This window comes from Lampetra fluviatilis, chromosome 16 (genome assembly GCF_964198595.1).
Source record: "Lampetra fluviatilis chromosome 16, kcLamFluv1.1, whole genome shotgun sequence".
Lineage (NCBI taxonomy): Eukaryota > Metazoa > Chordata > Hyperoartia > Petromyzontiformes > Petromyzontidae > Lampetra > Lampetra fluviatilis.
In genome coordinates, this window is record NC_136290.1 from 6,332,621 (window position 1) to 6,350,296 (window position 17,676).

General features: G+C 47.0%; 1 protein-coding gene across 4 annotated transcripts in view; it reads left to right on the forward strand.

Annotated features, from left to right (window-relative positions):
- LOC144936486 (USP6 N-terminal-like protein) overlaps positions 1 to 17,676 on the forward strand; it is a 63,122-nt gene that overhangs the window by 35,915 nt on the left and 9,531 nt on the right. For all 4 annotated transcript variants that reach the window (XM_078863587.1, XM_078863586.1, XM_078863588.1 and 1 more), the window contains 12 exons: positions 2,154 to 2,227; positions 6,677 to 6,762; positions 8,690 to 8,729; positions 9,784 to 9,864; positions 10,465 to 10,572; positions 11,488 to 11,597; positions 13,074 to 13,122; positions 14,183 to 14,303; positions 15,561 to 15,655; positions 16,443 to 16,508; positions 16,871 to 16,970; positions 17,168 to 17,320. In XM_078863587.1, the coding sequence (XP_078719713.1) occupies positions 2,154 to 2,227; positions 6,677 to 6,762; positions 8,690 to 8,729; positions 9,784 to 9,864; positions 10,465 to 10,572; positions 11,488 to 11,597; positions 13,074 to 13,122; positions 14,183 to 14,303; positions 15,561 to 15,655; positions 16,443 to 16,508; positions 16,871 to 16,970; positions 17,168 to 17,320 (1,083 nt within the window). The remainder of the gene's footprint in view (positions 1 to 2,153; positions 2,228 to 6,676; positions 6,763 to 8,689; positions 8,730 to 9,783; positions 9,865 to 10,464; positions 10,573 to 11,487; positions 11,598 to 13,073; positions 13,123 to 14,182; positions 14,304 to 15,560; positions 15,656 to 16,442; positions 16,509 to 16,870; positions 16,971 to 17,167; positions 17,321 to 17,676) is intronic.

Genomic DNA, 17,676 nt, shown 5'->3' on the forward strand with positions numbered 1-17,676 from the left:
GTAAAGTCACGTAGGTAAAAACATTAAAATTAATAAAAGTAAAATAAAATAAAAATCGCGACGTTTCGGAGGCAACACAAGCTTTCGTCTTGCAGTCACGAAAGCTTCAAATCTAGAATTTATCCCTGGCTACTTGTTTGCGTTAGCAGCACGCTGAAATGGCCTATTCCCAAATCGCCCAGAATGTGCCAGATCCCATGTAATATGTCAGATGCTCAGCTGCTTTGAACCTGGATGGTGCTTGTTTTTGGGTGGCCATCATTGCACGGCAGGTTGTTATAGTCTGCGCAACTATACGTTGGGCAGCAGAGGTCGGTTCAGAAAAATTAATTGTTGTACAGTAATTCTATGCCCCCTCGTCTATGCTCCCCGCGTTTACCAATCTGCATTGATTCGCGTAGTGAAATACGGTTGAATGACCCGTGATATTCACGTGGTATCGGAAAGCTCACATGCAGCAGTGGGTTTGCAAAGGGCTGTACACGTACTCCAAATTGAATTGACATGTTACTTACATAAGGAATATATACGAGTACGATATTTCTGTAACTAATGTTTCTAAGTGTTGTGTTTAACGAAGAGGGAATGTTTATTTCTACAGCATTTGGATTTGCCAGATTCGTGTCTCACAGTTGCATTTGCTTCAAATAATTTTGAGATGACCTTTGTTAAGTTTCAACTTCACAACCGATAAATAATAATATTAATAATAATGAACCAGAGCTATGTAAAATTGAAATCTAGTAAGCAATCCAAAATAGCATTATGTATGACACTAGTGAGAGGAACTCACATGTGGCATTTATAACCTCAAGAATTACAATTGCATCTGCTATTGTGATTTAAGTCATTCCAAAAATGGCTTTACCAATGGCATTCACAAGTATAGCACTAGTAGGCATCAAGGAATGCCTTCAATGCAGATATAGACGGGAGGGTTGGAATATTGAGATCAGTGACCAACTCCATCCAGAATTTAGGCACCGTTTTTGAGAAAGCCCTTGACCCATATTGAATCCTTATTTTTTGAATGGATATGAAGGCGGAATGCCTGCACCCACAAATGTGGCGTTAGCCTGGGCAATCGGGGGCCTCTGTGTGTGTTTGTGGCGTGTCCCAGTGAAAAGAGAGCCACTGAGGCTGCCGATGCCGTGATCATTACCAGATGCCCCGTTGTCTGCTGCTGCACTCGGGGAGGAAGCGGTGGGTAGAGTGGGTGGGGGGGGGCTTTTGATGGTCCCTACCACTCCCTCCAAAAGGCACTATCCCAATTGTATCCGAGTGAGGTGATGGTGATGAACGCCTGCGATGCAGCCAGCGCTTGTGGTACAAGTTTGATGGACCATGCGTTATCGTCATCGTCGCGTGTGTGAGACTCACGACTCTGTTTAGCGAGGTGGTGCCAGTTGAGGAAGTGTAGACAACAGGTTCCTCCACAATTCTCGAAAAGCCTCTACAAATTGCTGAGCGTTTTCATCTCACGTGGGGATTTTTCTTCGGAGTTCTCCAAATTTTCTCTCAAGGATCGTGCGGGCGGGAGACTCGCGTAATGTAGAGCCGGATTCACATCCGGACCAAACAGTCAAACGCGTTTTCCTCACTCGACCTCTAATAATGGGGCCGTCGGCAAATTCTTTCCAGACATTGGAGGAAAAGGAACTTTTGCGAACATGTGAACGGGGCGCTGTAATGTCCGTGTGATTCATCAACCGCACCTCCGGAGAGCTGCCTCAAAGGCGCTCGCCACCAATTAGTCGTGCGATGTAATGCATTGTGATTTTAGGGAGTTCTAATCCGTGGAGTGCGCGTGAGGTACGAGTGGCGTTTTGGGTGCCTCTCTTGATGTGTGACGTCGTGCTATTCTGACATGATTTAATAACGTGTATTGCATGCACCATAACACCGCCCCAAAGGTATACAATACAGTACACTATAGTTTGGATATATGGAGCATCTTAATGTGACTCCTCGAGATCCTGTAGAAATTGTGGGGCTGGGAGGAGTGGTGGTGGTGGGGGGGTTGTCGTATGTACGTTGAAGAGCCTTGGCATAGCGAAAGCTGTGTGAGCGTGCCTGCATGCTTGCGTGCGTGCACATTAATTCCTCTTGTGTTCACGTCCCGTGACCGATCGTCCTTCGTGTGCCTCAAACAGACACTGAGACGGAGAAAGACGCGGCTCTCAGACTGTCCCAGGAGCGAGCTGAGATCATCGAAAAGTATGACCGGGTAAGCACGCGATCACGTCAAAGCCAGTCGTCGTTGATGTCAAAGTCAAGATAGGTAATGTAAGTTGAGCGCCAAAATGTCTCTTCCCGCTCAAGCTAACAATGTAGTGTTGCTCTATTGTAAGCCATTGATAGAAATTCCACATTCCTGTGGCAGGGGGCAGTAAATTATGTACTAGTGTTGCAATGACGCATACGCGTTTCTATAACATAACTCGTTAATTTTGGTAATTAATATTAATAAGTCTCTCGTCGCATAAACAAGCATTGAAGGGGGGTCATCATCGATGAAGGGCCTGAAGCCAGCAGTGGAAATTCCACATTACTATGGTACAAACCGTTACCTCTGGAGGATGACCACTGTTGACTTCCCACAAAGTGGTACTCGTTTTATTGACCCTGGAGGGACGATGAGCTTAGTCATCACCCCGGTGGAATTTGAACTCACTTAGCCTTCTTATCATGAGTCGTGCACTCTTAACTACAGTGCCACCTGGCCGAATGAGGCCAGCTCAATGGTGTATTTACTGTGCGTTCGAGAGCAGCAATTCGCTCACTCACTCAGTGTTGTAGTGTGCTGCTTCCTGGTCCAAAATTATTTCGTGTTCACATGTGCACTGATGTAATCAGATGTTTCTAAATTAGAAGTTTTCGTGACTGCAAGGATCCATACTTTTTGGTTCTTTTGGTAAAGTCACGTGGATGAAAACAAAAATAATAACAATAATATTATTATGATTATTTTTATAATAATAATGTTATTGTTATGATTATTTTTATAATAATAATAAAAATAATATTCTTCTTATGATTATTTTTATTTTTCATCTACGTGACTTTACCGAAAAAACCCAAAGAGTATGAATCAGATGTTTGTCCATTTTTTTCTATCCAGTTTTTCAGAAAATTATATGGCCTTTTATTCAAAATATGCGGCAGACTAATAAGTTGGTGTACATGGATGAGTGTACTTTTTTGATACATTTGGAAGTTACATTATCATTGACGAGTTAACTATTGTAGCCCCAGATGTAACATTTGTAGTGATAATCTTAACGTCTATCAAGATAATGATAAGCATTTTATTGGGTACTTAGTTACTGTGGCATCCCTAAGCACCTTACAAAACGTCAAAAATTGTCCACAAGGAAAAGAAAAGTAGAATTAGATACAAGGGAAAACACCGAACACAAAAGAGGTAAAAGAACAGCGAATGAGCGGCATTAGACTGGTGCTAAGATAGACCCAACGCGTGCACGCTGAGCAACACAGCCACAGAGTCCCAGGGAAAGTTCGGCGACATCACGGAGTGGAGAGGCCTGGCCAGACCACAGTGCAGACACTCCACCCAATTACCACCACCCATCCGTACCATGCCACCTTCATCCAGTCACCACCACCAGGCCCCACACCACCTTCACCATCCCAAACCCCCGCCCAATTACCACCACCCATCCGTACCATGCCACCTCCACCAAGTCACCACCACCAGGCCCCACACCACCTTCACCATCCCAAACCCCCGCCCAATTACCACCACCCATCTGTACCATGCCACCTCCACCCAGTCACCACCACCATCCCCACACCACCTTCACCATCCCAAACCCCCGCCCAATTACCACCACCCATCCGTACCATGCCACCTCCACCCAGTCACCACCACCATCCCCACACCACCTTCACCATCCCATACCCCCACCCAATTACCACCACCCATCCCTACCATGTCACCTCCACCAAGTCACCACCACCAGGCCACACCACCTTCACCATCCCAAACCCCTGCCCAATTACCACCACCCATCCCTACCATGCCACCTTCATCCAGTCACCACCACACCACCTTCACCATCCCATACCCCCGCCCAATTACCACCACCCATCCGTACCATGCCACCTCCACCAAGTCATCACCACCAGGCCACACACCACCTTCACCATCTCAAACCCCCGCCCAATTACCACCACCCATCCCTACCATGCCACCTCCACCCAGTCACCACCACCAGGCCACACACCACCTTCACCATCCCAAACCCCCGCCCAATTACCACCACCCATCCGTACCATGCCACCTTCATCCAGTCACCACTACCAGGCCCCACACCACCTTCACCATCCCAAACCCCCGCCCAATTACCACCACCCATCCGTACCATGCCACCTCCACCCAGTCACCACCACCAGGCCCCACACCACCTTCACCATCCCAAACCCCCGCCCAATTACCACCACCCATCCGTACCATGCCACCTCCACCCAGTCACCACCACCATCCCCACACCACCTTCACCATCCCATACCCCCACCCAATTACCACCACCCATCCCTACCATGCCACCTTCATCCAGTCACCACCACCACCCCCACACCACCTTCACCATCCCATACCCCCGCCCAATTACCACCACCCATCCGTACCATGCCACCTCCACTCAGTCACCACCACCAGGCCCCACACCACCTTCACCATCCAATACCCCCGCCCAATTACCACCACCCATCCCTACCATGCCACCTTCATCCAGTCACCACCACCAGGCCACACACCACCTTCACCATCCCATACCCCCGCCCAATTACCACCACCCATCCGTACCATGCCACCTCCACCCAGTCACCACCACCAGGCCCCACACCACCTTCACCATCATATACCCCCGCCCAATTACCACCACCCATCCGTACCATGCCACCTACACTCAGCAACCACAGACCCATGCCACTGCGATGCAGCTACGGCAAGGTCATTTGAGCCTCTAATGCAGGGGTGGGGAACGTCCGGCCTGCGGGCCGTACAAGGCCCACGAAGTCATTTGGTCTGTTCCAGCCATCACATTAGGGGTGAGTTAATTAAATGTTTGACCAAATATAACAGGCTAATTTTGAAGTTGATAATTTTGTATGGCCCGCAAATGATGTTATAAATATCCAAATGGCCCCTGCTCTAATGTAACATCTACAGTACATCTTTTTTTGGATGATGTTTTTTTGTGGTGCCTGTTAATATGTTAGCATTCAGATTGTTCACCATAAAACGCTAAGTTGTTTCTCAGTGTTGCTCAGGCTTTCAGTGTCATTTCCACCTAGCACGTGCCTGCTCTCATCTTTTCATAGATTGGTCACTAGAGGATTATGCAACAGGAAATGTTCCATAATCCACGTCGTTGACAGGAGACCTCTGCTTGTATCATGTTTACCTCTGCTCGCACACATCCGCTCGGGAATACATTATCTATCATTGACCCAGTTGATGCCTGTGGGGTGGGCTGGCTCTGCCCCACTTTTCATCACCCATTGGCCTCGTTTGCCATACAATTATGCCAGCACCTGCTGCACTGTCGCCCATGCAGCTGTTGCCATCCTTCTACTCACCATCGTGTGCCACTTATTCGATCGTTGGCTCTTGCCCGGTTGCCCACTGCCGCCCCCTGCTGCATTGCTCTTCTGGTGGTAATAATAATAATGCCATGAGCAATGTTTCGCCGAGTCTCAAATAGTTCAAGGTGGCCAAATGCGTTTTTTAAAGCACAAGTTTTGCACGTGGATGGAAACCGGAGAAGTACCGTGCATACAAGGGGAGCTCACTGCTGGATTCACAGATGACTGCATTGGGAGTTTTGCAGTCATAACATATCCGCATGATCAAACCATGCGGATAAGTTTTCCAGATTGAAAAGTAATTTCTTTAGAACTGATTTCTTGTGTTTAGTTTGTTGTCCCCCCCGCACCTCCGATTAGCACGGTTGGTGACGTACGTTGTGATGCAAAAGAAGTTCAGCATTCATGCATACAGAGCACTGGGTTATAGGCGGGAACCACCGGTTATCTTCTCATGTTCTCCGTTGTGGCATAAATCCGCTTAATACAATAACGTTGGGAGATACATAGCGTCTAAATGCATCCATGTATCAGGATGGTGTTTTACAGAGTAGTTCGACCCCGTGTATCTCAGGGACAAAATTGATGTAAATATTCGTTTTTCTTTTAGACAAGTGACGGTCATTCGTAGGCAGTGGAAGAAAGTTTAAGGAGAGTCGGTGGCACGGGTGGCAGGGGGGGAGAAATTCTAGAACATGGAAGCACCAGAGGAGATGGGTGAACCTCGCACTTGTGGCGTCAACATACGGCCTTGGTTGGTGGGGCACACGAGTAACCATTCAGTTCTTTCACAACGACAAAAGGAGCAACCGCTGCCATTGGATGCTCAGTGCCGATGACATCACCACTGCATTTGTACCAGGCGAAGTGCACTATGAGATCACGTTAGTGTGTTGAAGGTTCATTGGCGGGAGGTCACGGGACAGACAAAGCTGTCGTGAGTTACAGACTATGTTGGCTGGTGCATTACTCGCCAACCAGCTTATGCACAGTTGACTACTTATTCATCCGACCTCTGACACTGTGTTGCCTTGTTTTCCCACCGATTGCTGCTACGACAACACAGGGCCGAGAGGAAGGTGCGCAGATTGACCCGTGGGAAGATTCGGATTTCCGCCTCTACAAAGTCACGGATCGTTTTGGCTTCCTGCAGTGAGTGTCTCTGTACAGAGCCTGCGTCTTGTCACCGTGCCTTACATCCCTCTCTCTACATAATCATGCAGGGGATGGAGCAGTGTTGTCGTGGACAGTGCACTGCGCTGTGAACACAGCTACCCGAGTTCAATTCCTGGCCACGGTTAACATTGCCGGCAAACGATGTCTGAATCTGTATTGGCCACCCCACTTCACCAACCCACACTAACCAGTGTGGTGAAATTTGGTCAGACAACTCCCATGACCAACATGGCGTGGGGAGACCATCCAACGATGGGTAGATCGTAGTCGATGATTCTAATAATAATAGTGCCAGATCCGTACACTCGGCTGATTTAATTCTAATTGCGCTGACTGGGCGAGCCAGAATGTGAACTTGATGCGAGAAGGGCAGGTGAAATCTGTAAAAAAAACCCCAAGTCAGCGTTTGTTCATGTCGTTAAAGCGGCGCGCAATGCTCTTCTTGCTTTGCGAAAGTCAATCCCGCGTTAATGTTCTGGCAAGGTTGGCTGCGTGCTGAGCCAGAGGCCAACACGTCGCACCGCCCCTGCCCACACGGGTGCACGAGTCTGCGTCGGCTCTCCTCTCTCCAAACTTCCTTTCCAATTAGAGCGCCGGTGGCTCTGCCCCCCCTCCGCCCCTCACCCTGCCCCCCGCCCCCCTCCAGCCACACAATTCAGCAGCTGACGCCGTAGTTTTGTTGCGCTTACGCCCGCTAATTGAGGCCGCTGTGGAGCAGTCGACCGCAAGGGGGTGAAGCGAAGGTGGAATAAAAACCGTGTCCTTTATTGCACGAGAGGTCGCCGGAAAACCCTCGGAACCCGACACTTATCGTAAATGCGATTTCCCTAGTCAAAAAGATATTGGCCCACTCGGCGAGCCGAGGGCAGGTTAGTGGCAGCGCTGTGGCTCGTATTGTTCCTGGTGCGTGCCTGTTTGTGTGCGTGCACGCTGACTCGGCAGCTGGTCTACAGAGAGAGGATTTAATAAACAAATGGAACGTTGAGGGAGTTAGCATCTGCCGTGGCTGCCTATGTTGCTGCTTGTTTCCTGACGAGTTGATACCTGTTTGCTTTATTTGATTCAATCTGTGCACACCACGTTGAAAGTATAAGGCTTTTTCGATTTAAAGCTTTCGTGACTGCAGGGATTCATCTTCTTGGTTCTTTCGGTAAAGTCACGTAGAAGGGAAGTAATAAAATAATAAAAATAAAACATAATAAAATAATTCTCACGACGTTTCGGCCACAACGCAAGCAGCCGTCCTCAGGTGAAGAACATGTCTGTCGATAAGGACGTGTCATTCAGACTCTGTCTTATCGACAGACATGTTCTTCACCTGAGGGACGGCTGCTTGCGTTGTGGCCGAAACGTCGTGAGAATTATTTTATTATGTTTTATTTTTATTATTTTATTACTTTCCTTCTACGTGACTTTACCGAAAGAACCAAGAAGATATAAGGGTTTTGTTTGCTACTTATTGTCTTCCTACGGAAAACCATTACATCTGTTGCTTAAAAACATTTTATATGATCAACATCACTAAGACGGTGAATGTCTATGCCCCCTCTCTGAATTCTGAAGAAGGGACATTATTGGAATATATTTATGGTACTCTCTATTTTTCTGTAAGAAGCTGGTATTTTATTATTTTATTTATTACGCTTGCATGCCCAAGAAAATCTCACTGAGTCGCATGACTCATATAAGGAGCTTCCTGCCAAGATTTCACAGTAGTGGGTGATGATTGCTTCCAGTTGAATGATTAATGAGTTTTGTTGATTTCTGTTTATGTACAGACAGTAGTGCTTTGTGTGATCTCAATATCTGTCGCAAAAGTTCACATCAGTGAAGTTGTATGTAATAGATCTGTATACATTGTATATGGACAAAATTTAACCTCTGCTACCCATTCATATTTCAGTGAAGAAGAACTTCCAATTCCAGATGCGGAAGAAGGGAAGGTACAGTTTTCCCCACCACTTTTCAATATATTTATTGTAATAAGACTTACTTTGAAAATCCAAGTCAAAGTGTATTTATCTGGTGCTCATCTCCACAGATAACCCTGAGCCAGTGGTGTAAATTCCACATTCTTATGACTGGGCCCAGTCACTGAGCTTGGAGTCTCTTTCATTCTTGAGCTTGACTGTGGTATTAGTGACTCACACAATTGCTCATCTCAACTTGCACTACAAAGACTCTTGCTGTTCAAACGAACACGGACCAGCACGCAGCTCTGCTGGGCGGTCGTGTGCCAGCAGTGGAAATTCCGTGTTCAGATGACTGTGGCTGTACGAAGATGATAGCAGGTCACTTCCCACATAGCAGCACCCATATTAATAACCCTGGAAGAATAATGGGCTATAAACTGGAGCCTCTGCGAGACTGCGTCTGGCTCATTGGCAGAGGTCGCAAACGGGTTTTGATTCCTTACCCGTACCCGTACCCGGCCGCACCAGGGTCGCAAATGGGTACCCGTACCCGGCCGTACCCGTACCCATACCTGGCCGGGTACGGGTAGCCAGGTATCGGGTAGGGTACGGGTATCGGGTACCCGGTTGCGACCTCTGCTCATTGGTAAGCGTGATGACCGCCTGTCCACCGAGCTGACTGCTCTGCAAATACCAGGCGAGAACAACTGATGCCCCACGGTCTGTATCTGGTCAATTACTTGATTTCGTACGGTTCGTGACCACTGTGAAACGGCCCACAAACGATATTTGTATCCCTCACTCCCAGCACTTAGCCACGCGTGCACTTTAGAACTGCGAGCTGACATCAACGCATTAGTGAGAGGAGGGCAGGCTCTCCGTTGCATAAAGGCATCAAAGGCGAGCCCGTATTATGTTTTGTATTATTATTATTGGGTAACGTCTAATGTGCGTTTTAACGTGTGGCCCTCCCAATGTTATTTGAAAGTTCTGTTCGGCCCTGGGTAAGGGAATGGTTCCCCAGCCTTGGATTATACAGACACGGGTAATTGTGCTGCCTATGAATCCGCCTTGTTGTTCGCAGATCAAAGCGACGGAGGTGGAGAGGGTCGCCAAGTGGCTGAAGATGGTCAAGACTTGGGATAAATACAAGAACACCGAGAAGGTGCGCAGGCAGGCTACATTGGGCCTGCAAGTACTCGTGGCACGCGCTCACTCACGGCCACTGCAATATCACAGTCACCGGCAAAGTGCGTCGTTTTTAAATATAATTTCTTTGAGCGAGTGGCGTTTGCTGAGTCTCGACACTCATCAGGGAGGTCACGCGTAATGATGTTTGGTAATTTCCTTAATAAGACGTATTCTGCATGTGGGAGGAATTCAGTGCCCAAAGACAGGCGCTCTCTCTCACCCTTGCTGTGCTGCCATCTCCTGGCCACCTCGCAGATCTGCGGGTTTGGGAGTTTCACACAAACGTGTGATCCACCAACACACTCCTACAAACCACTAGATTACAGTTGTTCGCCACCACCACCACGCTCAGAGTCGAGTCACAGTGCTCTCCTACTCAAATGGCGGTAGTTAATATATCGATCCTTGAGGGATAATGGGCCGAGTCAAACCTCCCCCCCCTATAAGGATTTTAACTCTCCTGCAGACATGTGCTTACTCTGCCCAGAACACTTAACAGCACTCGCACGTGAATTCTTGATGCTCTCGTGTCCCTCCCCACCTCCCCTCCTTCCCTGCCGTGCGGTCTCTGCAGATGGCGCGCCGCGTGTACAAGGGACTTCCGCTGCAGCTGCGTGGGGAGATCTGGTCGCTGCTGCTGGAGCTGTCGTCGCTCAAGGAGGAATTTTCCGGCCTCTACGAGGTCAGGCCCAGCGCCCCTCTTCCCCCCCCCCCACTCAGTAGCCGCCGATTGCTCTCTCTGAAGTCTTAAGTTTTAATTGGTGTCACCCGAGGTGGCTCAGGAGTCGCAGCACTGAGCCAGAACCGCAGAGATTCTGAGTTTACGTTCAGGCGATCACCTGTTCTCAAGCATGGTTGATGGTCTCAGCCCGGTCAGCAATTACTTTGCTATATTGCAATTGGTTTAGCACTTAAGTTGGCTAAATACCAAAGAATCAAAAATATAGCATCGATAACATGCGACGGATATTACTTTCGATTATCCGTGAGTGGATTGTTTGGCTTTTGGATTCACCATGCTTGTGAAAAAATTAATAAAAATATTTACATGCATGAGGGTCAATGACTCGGTGCTCACTTTACCGTGAACTTGTCCGCAAATAAATCGGTTGTTTTAAAAAGCAATAAAGTCAGACAAAGCATTCTCCATCTTAACCCCCATTCTAAGTAGGTAAACAATGCATGCATTATCTGGGTATATTTTTATCCCAACCAGCCCTCCTTAATGACCCAGTCTCATGGAGATTGGACTGTCTGTATATTGTACTATGTAAGTCTTAAGCCGATGGAGGGTGTCTGTTTGTGTGGAAAGTGGTAGCGCATTGGTTAACCCACTGTGCTACAAACTCATTGACCCGAGTTCCATTACCACTCGCAGCCAACGTCAGTGACGAATATCTGAACTGGCCCTGAGCCTCCCCTAGGTTGACTTGGCCTTAAATGAGTGTAAACCTCAGCACTGGGGAAACAAAGACTGCCTGGATGTGATTTTGGCCACCCGACCCCTGGCCTGCATAGGTGCTCACTAACAGCGCTTGCCCCAACAGTCTGTAAAAGCTATACGGGGGATCTTGTCTTCGTGTGCGTTTGTGAGCAGCAAATGAAGCAGCGAGCGCGCATGGTGTCCCCCGACGTGCGCCAGATCGACCTGGACGTGAACCGCACCTTCCGCAACCACATCATGTTCCGCAACCGCTACGGGGTCAAGTCAGTGACCTCTCATTCTCCTCCTACCTTTTATACCTCCACAGTTAACTTAAACCATCACACGAACTCCACTCATCCTCACAGCATCCTCGCAGCGGCTTTTGGCTTGGCAATAGAATAAAGACGGGTCACCGCAGAGCGTGCTTTCGGATGCGCTTCTGCGGCCGTCTGGAACGCTCTTCCTTCCGATATTAGGAAGCCACTGGAGCTATGCACTTTTATATCTAGATTGAAAACTAATTTTCTGAAACTACTTTTTATGTTTAGTTTGTTGTCCTTCCCCCGCACCTCCGATTAGCACGGTTGGCTACATACGGTGCGAAATAAGTTCAACATACACACATACAAACTGTTTGGCCTTCACCGTCAAGCTGTTTGCAAAGTCAAGTGCCGCTGTGCGTATCCCTGTTCCAGCGAGTATTTGGCGGTGTTCGTCTTCCTTGCGATCCTTAACCAACGGTGGAAATTCCACATTGCTGTGATGGAATCCGTCTCAAACGGTTGTGATATTCACCTGGAAGAGAGATAAAATACTTAATGATTGCCTTCGCTATTGTTATAATATGTGAATATCAAAGTCACAATTTGTATATCGGTATAACATGCTTGTTAGTGTGGGAAGTATTTGCATACGATGCATTATTGCCAGATTTTTTTTATTCTATTAAGGCGAAATGCATTGGTAAAACTACTTCGTGAGCATGATAATTATTTTGTTCCATTCAATCTGGCTTGTGAGGGTTAGGGTAACGGTCTTGTTTGAGCTCTTGACTCACAATCGGAAGGTTGGGAGTGTAAATCTTACTCTACATCATCCCTCTCAGATGAATAAAAGTGGGTATTGCTAAAGTTGTAAATCAACAATGATCATTATTTGCTTTACTGACGATTTTGTCCACGGTCCATACATTGTGAATCTACATGCCACACCCCAAATACCCTGGGGGCATAAACACCTGTCCGTCCGTGAACTTGCATCACCACTCATTTTACCTCCGCACTGGAAGCCCTCGGCTATTTGACTTACAGGGCCTGGCACCGAGATTGGCGCCATGGTGGCGAGATGTTAACTACCTCGCCGGGTATACAGGGGAGGTTGTGGGTTCCATCCTGACCCTGATGCCTGTATATTTGGAGTTTGCATGTCTCTCTTCCCGTGGTCATGTGGATTTTTTTACGGGGTCTTCCGGTTTTTCCCTGCACATTTAGAAACAATGTGCATTTAGAGTATTTTGCTGCTATAAATTTCCACATGATAAGCCACTTCGTTGAGCTATCATTTGTGGCCAGGTCGCGTCTGAAAAAGAGCTGTATAACTCAGTGAGCTATAAATAAATAAATAAAAGTAGGTGTTAGTTTACGTCTTTGTTAGCTACACTGTCTTTACGTTTCATATAAAGCACGACTGCTTGTGCGCGCTTAAGGTCTCAGTTCACCGGTAACTGTGATGCCGACGTTTTATTTTGTGTCACACAGGCAACAAGCCCTGTTCCATGTGCTGGCTGCATACTCCATGTACAACACGGTAAGAACTGCGTCATAGTGAGTTTAACTCACCTCTTCATACGCCCAAAGTTACAGTGGTGTTGGCTGACAGAACACAAACTCTTTTGCCCACCCACCAATGTAATATTATCCAGGCCAGATGGGCACTGGGATTCGAGTCAATAAAATAAGCAATACTTTGTCTGTAGTCAACGGTTGCCAGCCTATAGAGAGACTGACCCCAGACTCTGTATAATGAATGAATTCATATAATGGAGTGTGAGGATTGCACTGGTTTATAGTTGGTCTTTTAAATATGCTTTTAGTTTATATTGTGTTAGTTTAATTTAAATGTTAGTACATTGTCTATTTAATGCATCAAATGATCACTGTTAAATGTGACTTATCTTCAAGTCTAAAGTTAGATTTATAGGAAATTTTATATAGTTATTTCTTGTCCTGGCCACCCCACGTGCCCTCTTCATAGTTGCATTGTCTTTGGGATTACACACGTGTAGTGTCCTGTGTGCTGATGCCTCCAGTCACGATGCACTTTCCTGTGATCGCATCACTTCCTGGTGACCTAGCATTCCTGGGTCAGGAGCCATAGGAAGCTCCTGATTGGGCAGGTTGCTTCATAAATTGAGGCTGCTGAAATCAGACCTGAGCTGGATTCCCAAACATTTCAAGCTACGTTGTATCTGCCTATGCAAATATACGTGTGCATACCTTTATACATGGTCGATGACCATGGCACCCAGAATGTCAGATGTTGGAAGATAAGCAGGATTGAGTCTGGATAGTGCTTGGATGGGCAACTGTCATGCATGAAACGGTTGTTGTAGGCTGCTACATGGCTGTGTTATCAGCAGAGAACAGTGCAGCAAATCCATTGTAGTACATTCCAATGTCTGTGCCCCACCTTCACATAACCTGCACTGACCAGCACGGTGAGGTATGGATAAGACACCCCCACAACCTGCATGGCATGTTAGTGAAGCCCGAATGTAGTCGATTGACCTAAAGGGCTGTACATGGACAATTGTGTATGAATGTATATATATACACATACATGTGTGTGCATGTGTACCACATATCAGGAGGTGGGCTACTGCCAGGGCATGAGCCAGATCGCTGCGCTCCTTCTCATGTACCTTAACGAGGAGGATGCATTCTGGGCACTCGTGCGCTTGCTGTCCGACAATAAACACGCCATGCACGGTGAGTACTCCTCTCCCACACTGCAGCGCACGGTGTTTGTGTGTGTCTATATAGTATGTGTGTGTGGGTATATCGCAGCAGTGGACAAATATTCTGACCCCCACAAGCCCCATACCAAAGTCTTCATATGGCCGACGGCTACAAGGCACAGGGTGGTCACTCAGCTGATTCGCTCGTGCTGCTTGCCTGCGCGGTTTTAATTTAGAAGTGTGTGCTCGTGTCTGGATCTCTGCTGCCAAGGGGCGAGTGCCCTGGGTCGCTCCTGCTTCCACAGCCTTTTTTCCCCTCTTTCAAATGGAAGTTTAGTAGAAAAGTAAAACGGTCATCTGCGTCTCTATTGAGCCGAGCTTGAACTGCCCTGGGAGGTGATTGTGGCTCACGAGCAGTGGTGAGTACTCGGAGCAGTGGTTCAAGATAAACTCCGGGCCATTCCTACCATCAGTTGCTGTTGGAATATCATGACACCAGTCTGGGCCCTCCCCTTAAGTCAACACAGCCTAAAATAAGTTCCTGGTAATGTGCGACAACATCGGCCTGGGGAAATAAAGGCGGCCAAATGTTTGTGTGGTGTCGGTGACGCCGCCTTGATACAAGTGCCTTGCCAACTTCAATAGGTTTTCACAAATAGCATTTGCAGTTGTCGTTGTTGCAGGCTAACAAGAATGTTCATCTTTAAGGCAGACATCTTCCATGTTCTTCTTGGTTCTTTCGGTAAAATCACGTAGAAGGGAAATAATAGAATAATAAAAATAAAACATAATAAAATACAATTTTATTATGCTTACCTGCGCATAAGGGAAGTAATAAAATAAAAAATTAAAAACATAATAAAATACAATTTTATTATGTTTTATTTTTTATAAAATTGTATTTTATTATGTTTTATTTTTTATATTTTTTTTATTTCCCTTCTACGTAACTTTACCGAAAGAACCAAGAAGATGAATCCCTGCAGTCACGAAAGCTCTAAATCGAAATCTTCCATGTTACTCAGTTAAATAGAAAAAAAATGTTTTATAAAGGGTCCCTTAAAAATGTGATGTGTAATTCAACATGATCAAGTTAAAATATCAACATACCATTCCATTCTCATTGGAGACACGCTTGAGATGATATCAAGATCAAAATAAGTCGATCTCTTCCCTGTTGTTGATCCTGATCCAGTAGTGGATATTCCACATTGCCGTGGCAGTAAAAATCCTGGATAAGGTGTGTGTTTTACCATGCGCTCCTTCCCGGCCCTCTGCTCCTCCCCAGGATTCTTTGTGCCGGGCTTCCCCAAGCTGATGCGCTTCCAAGAGCACCACGACCTCATCATGAAGAGGTTACTCCCCAAGATGAAGAAGCACCTGGTGAGGGGTTGCCTGTGTTTTTTTGTTTGTCGGCGTCGCCGTCTGCTGGAATTCTGTATTATTAACATTATTAAATCTCTGCAGGATGCGGTGCAGAAAGGGCTTTGTGGGAGGTGAGCCGTCACCTCATTTGGTTCAACTGCACTAAGTGCATTATTCCCCCAAGGTTAGACCTGGGGTCAATTATAATTACATTTCCGAAAGCAATATTAACTAAAATTACTGTTCAATTACATCGTGATTGCAATTAATTACACATTTGACAATGAACAATTGTAATTGACTCCAGAGTATAAAGTCAAGTTGCACCAACATTTAATTCAGCATGCTGGGCTGGCACTTAGCGGGTTCAGGCTATCGTCATTGTTAAAGTTGGTGCAGATGTGATGAAGGGCCTCCCCAAGCCGTCGCCACCTCTCACATGACCACAATGCAACAATCCTTCTAGCTCTGCAATTGATCGGATTTCATCACTCCATCTCCGCGGATTAATATCCTCGGGCGTGTGTCCCTCCATTGGCTGCCACTCTAGTTTAATCTTAACCATCATTCCTCCTCCCTGCCTAAGCCCACTTACTTTTCTTAACAGTCAATGTAATGCGTCTAACTTTTCTTTGTTCTCTCGCCCAGAGCTTGGATGTGTCACACAAAATGAGAGTGGCTGTTTTATTGGCTGCAACTTCCTTGAATCCAGTGGCAGTGTTGTGTTATAGAATGGACGCCCCCCATATGACCAATCTGCCATCTGTTCCTCCTGTTCTGTCTCCCCTTGTCCCGGTCTGCTCAGGATAGCCAGGAGATCTTCACCAACCTCTACACAACAAAGTGGTTCTTCCAGTGCTTCCTCGACCGGGTGCGTTTGCTTTTAACTATTGTGACATTGTAAGTTGTATCATCATCTTTCTTAGGTTTTTTTCGGTAAAGTCACATAGGTAAAAAAATTAAAATTAATAGCACGATAGCTATCGTGCTGTGACTTTTCCACCTGAAGACGGAAGCTTGTGTTGCTTCCGAAACGTCGTGATTTTTATTTTATTTTTATTTTACTTTTATTAATTTAAATTTTTTACCTACGTGACTTTACCGAAAAAACCTAACAATATGAATCCTTGCAGTCACAAAAGCTTCAAATCTAGAATTAATGTATCATCATCATCCATCTATGGCCCACGCGTGATCGGTGACTTCTCTACTGCCCCCCCACCCCTCCTCTAGACCCCGTTCACGCTCACGCTGCGGCTGTGGGACATCTACATGCTGGACGGAGAGCGGTTGCTCATCGCGATGGCCTACACCACGCTCAAGCTGCACAAGAGTGAGTCCTCCGCCTGCCACGTGCTCCGCCCCCGCACCCCCGATTATCACGTTTGGCTACGTATGGTGTGAAAGAACTTTAACATACATACATACATACAGGAAGAGCATTCCAGAAGGCTATAAAGGGGGGGAAGGGGTCGTTGTCTTTGTGCGCTTAAACGCGTGTGTCCCTCCACCGCTTTGCCTTACGCGCAGAGCGGCTGATGAAGATGGAGATGGAGGGCCTCGTGGGCTTCCTGCAGCAGTCGCTGAACGAGGACTTCCTCTACGAGGACCACTTTGTCATCGACCAGCTGCACAACAACATGGCCGAGCTCCGGCGCAATAAACTCCTCCAGCCGCCCCCAGGTGGGTAGTCGCGTGCCCTCTCGGCCTCTCGGCCGCGTCGAGCCTCACGCTGCCGCGGTGGACGTTCTTAATCGTTCGCGGTGTCATGTCGTGCACAGCCACGCAGCGGGTCGAGTCGTGGACTCCCGAGCGGAGTTCACGTGATTATTCGTACTGAACTGAGCCCCCATGCGATGATGGATAAATCAATTCAGGATCACGTGCCAAGATTCCATCTTTGTCTTGTATGTGCCGCCTCATTTTTATCATTCATCTTGGAAATTCCTCTTTCTCTCGTGTTTTTTGTCTCATTTGATCTGTGATTTTAAAGATAACGGTTGTTTATTATTTTAATGCGATTCGCATAAATTGTACAC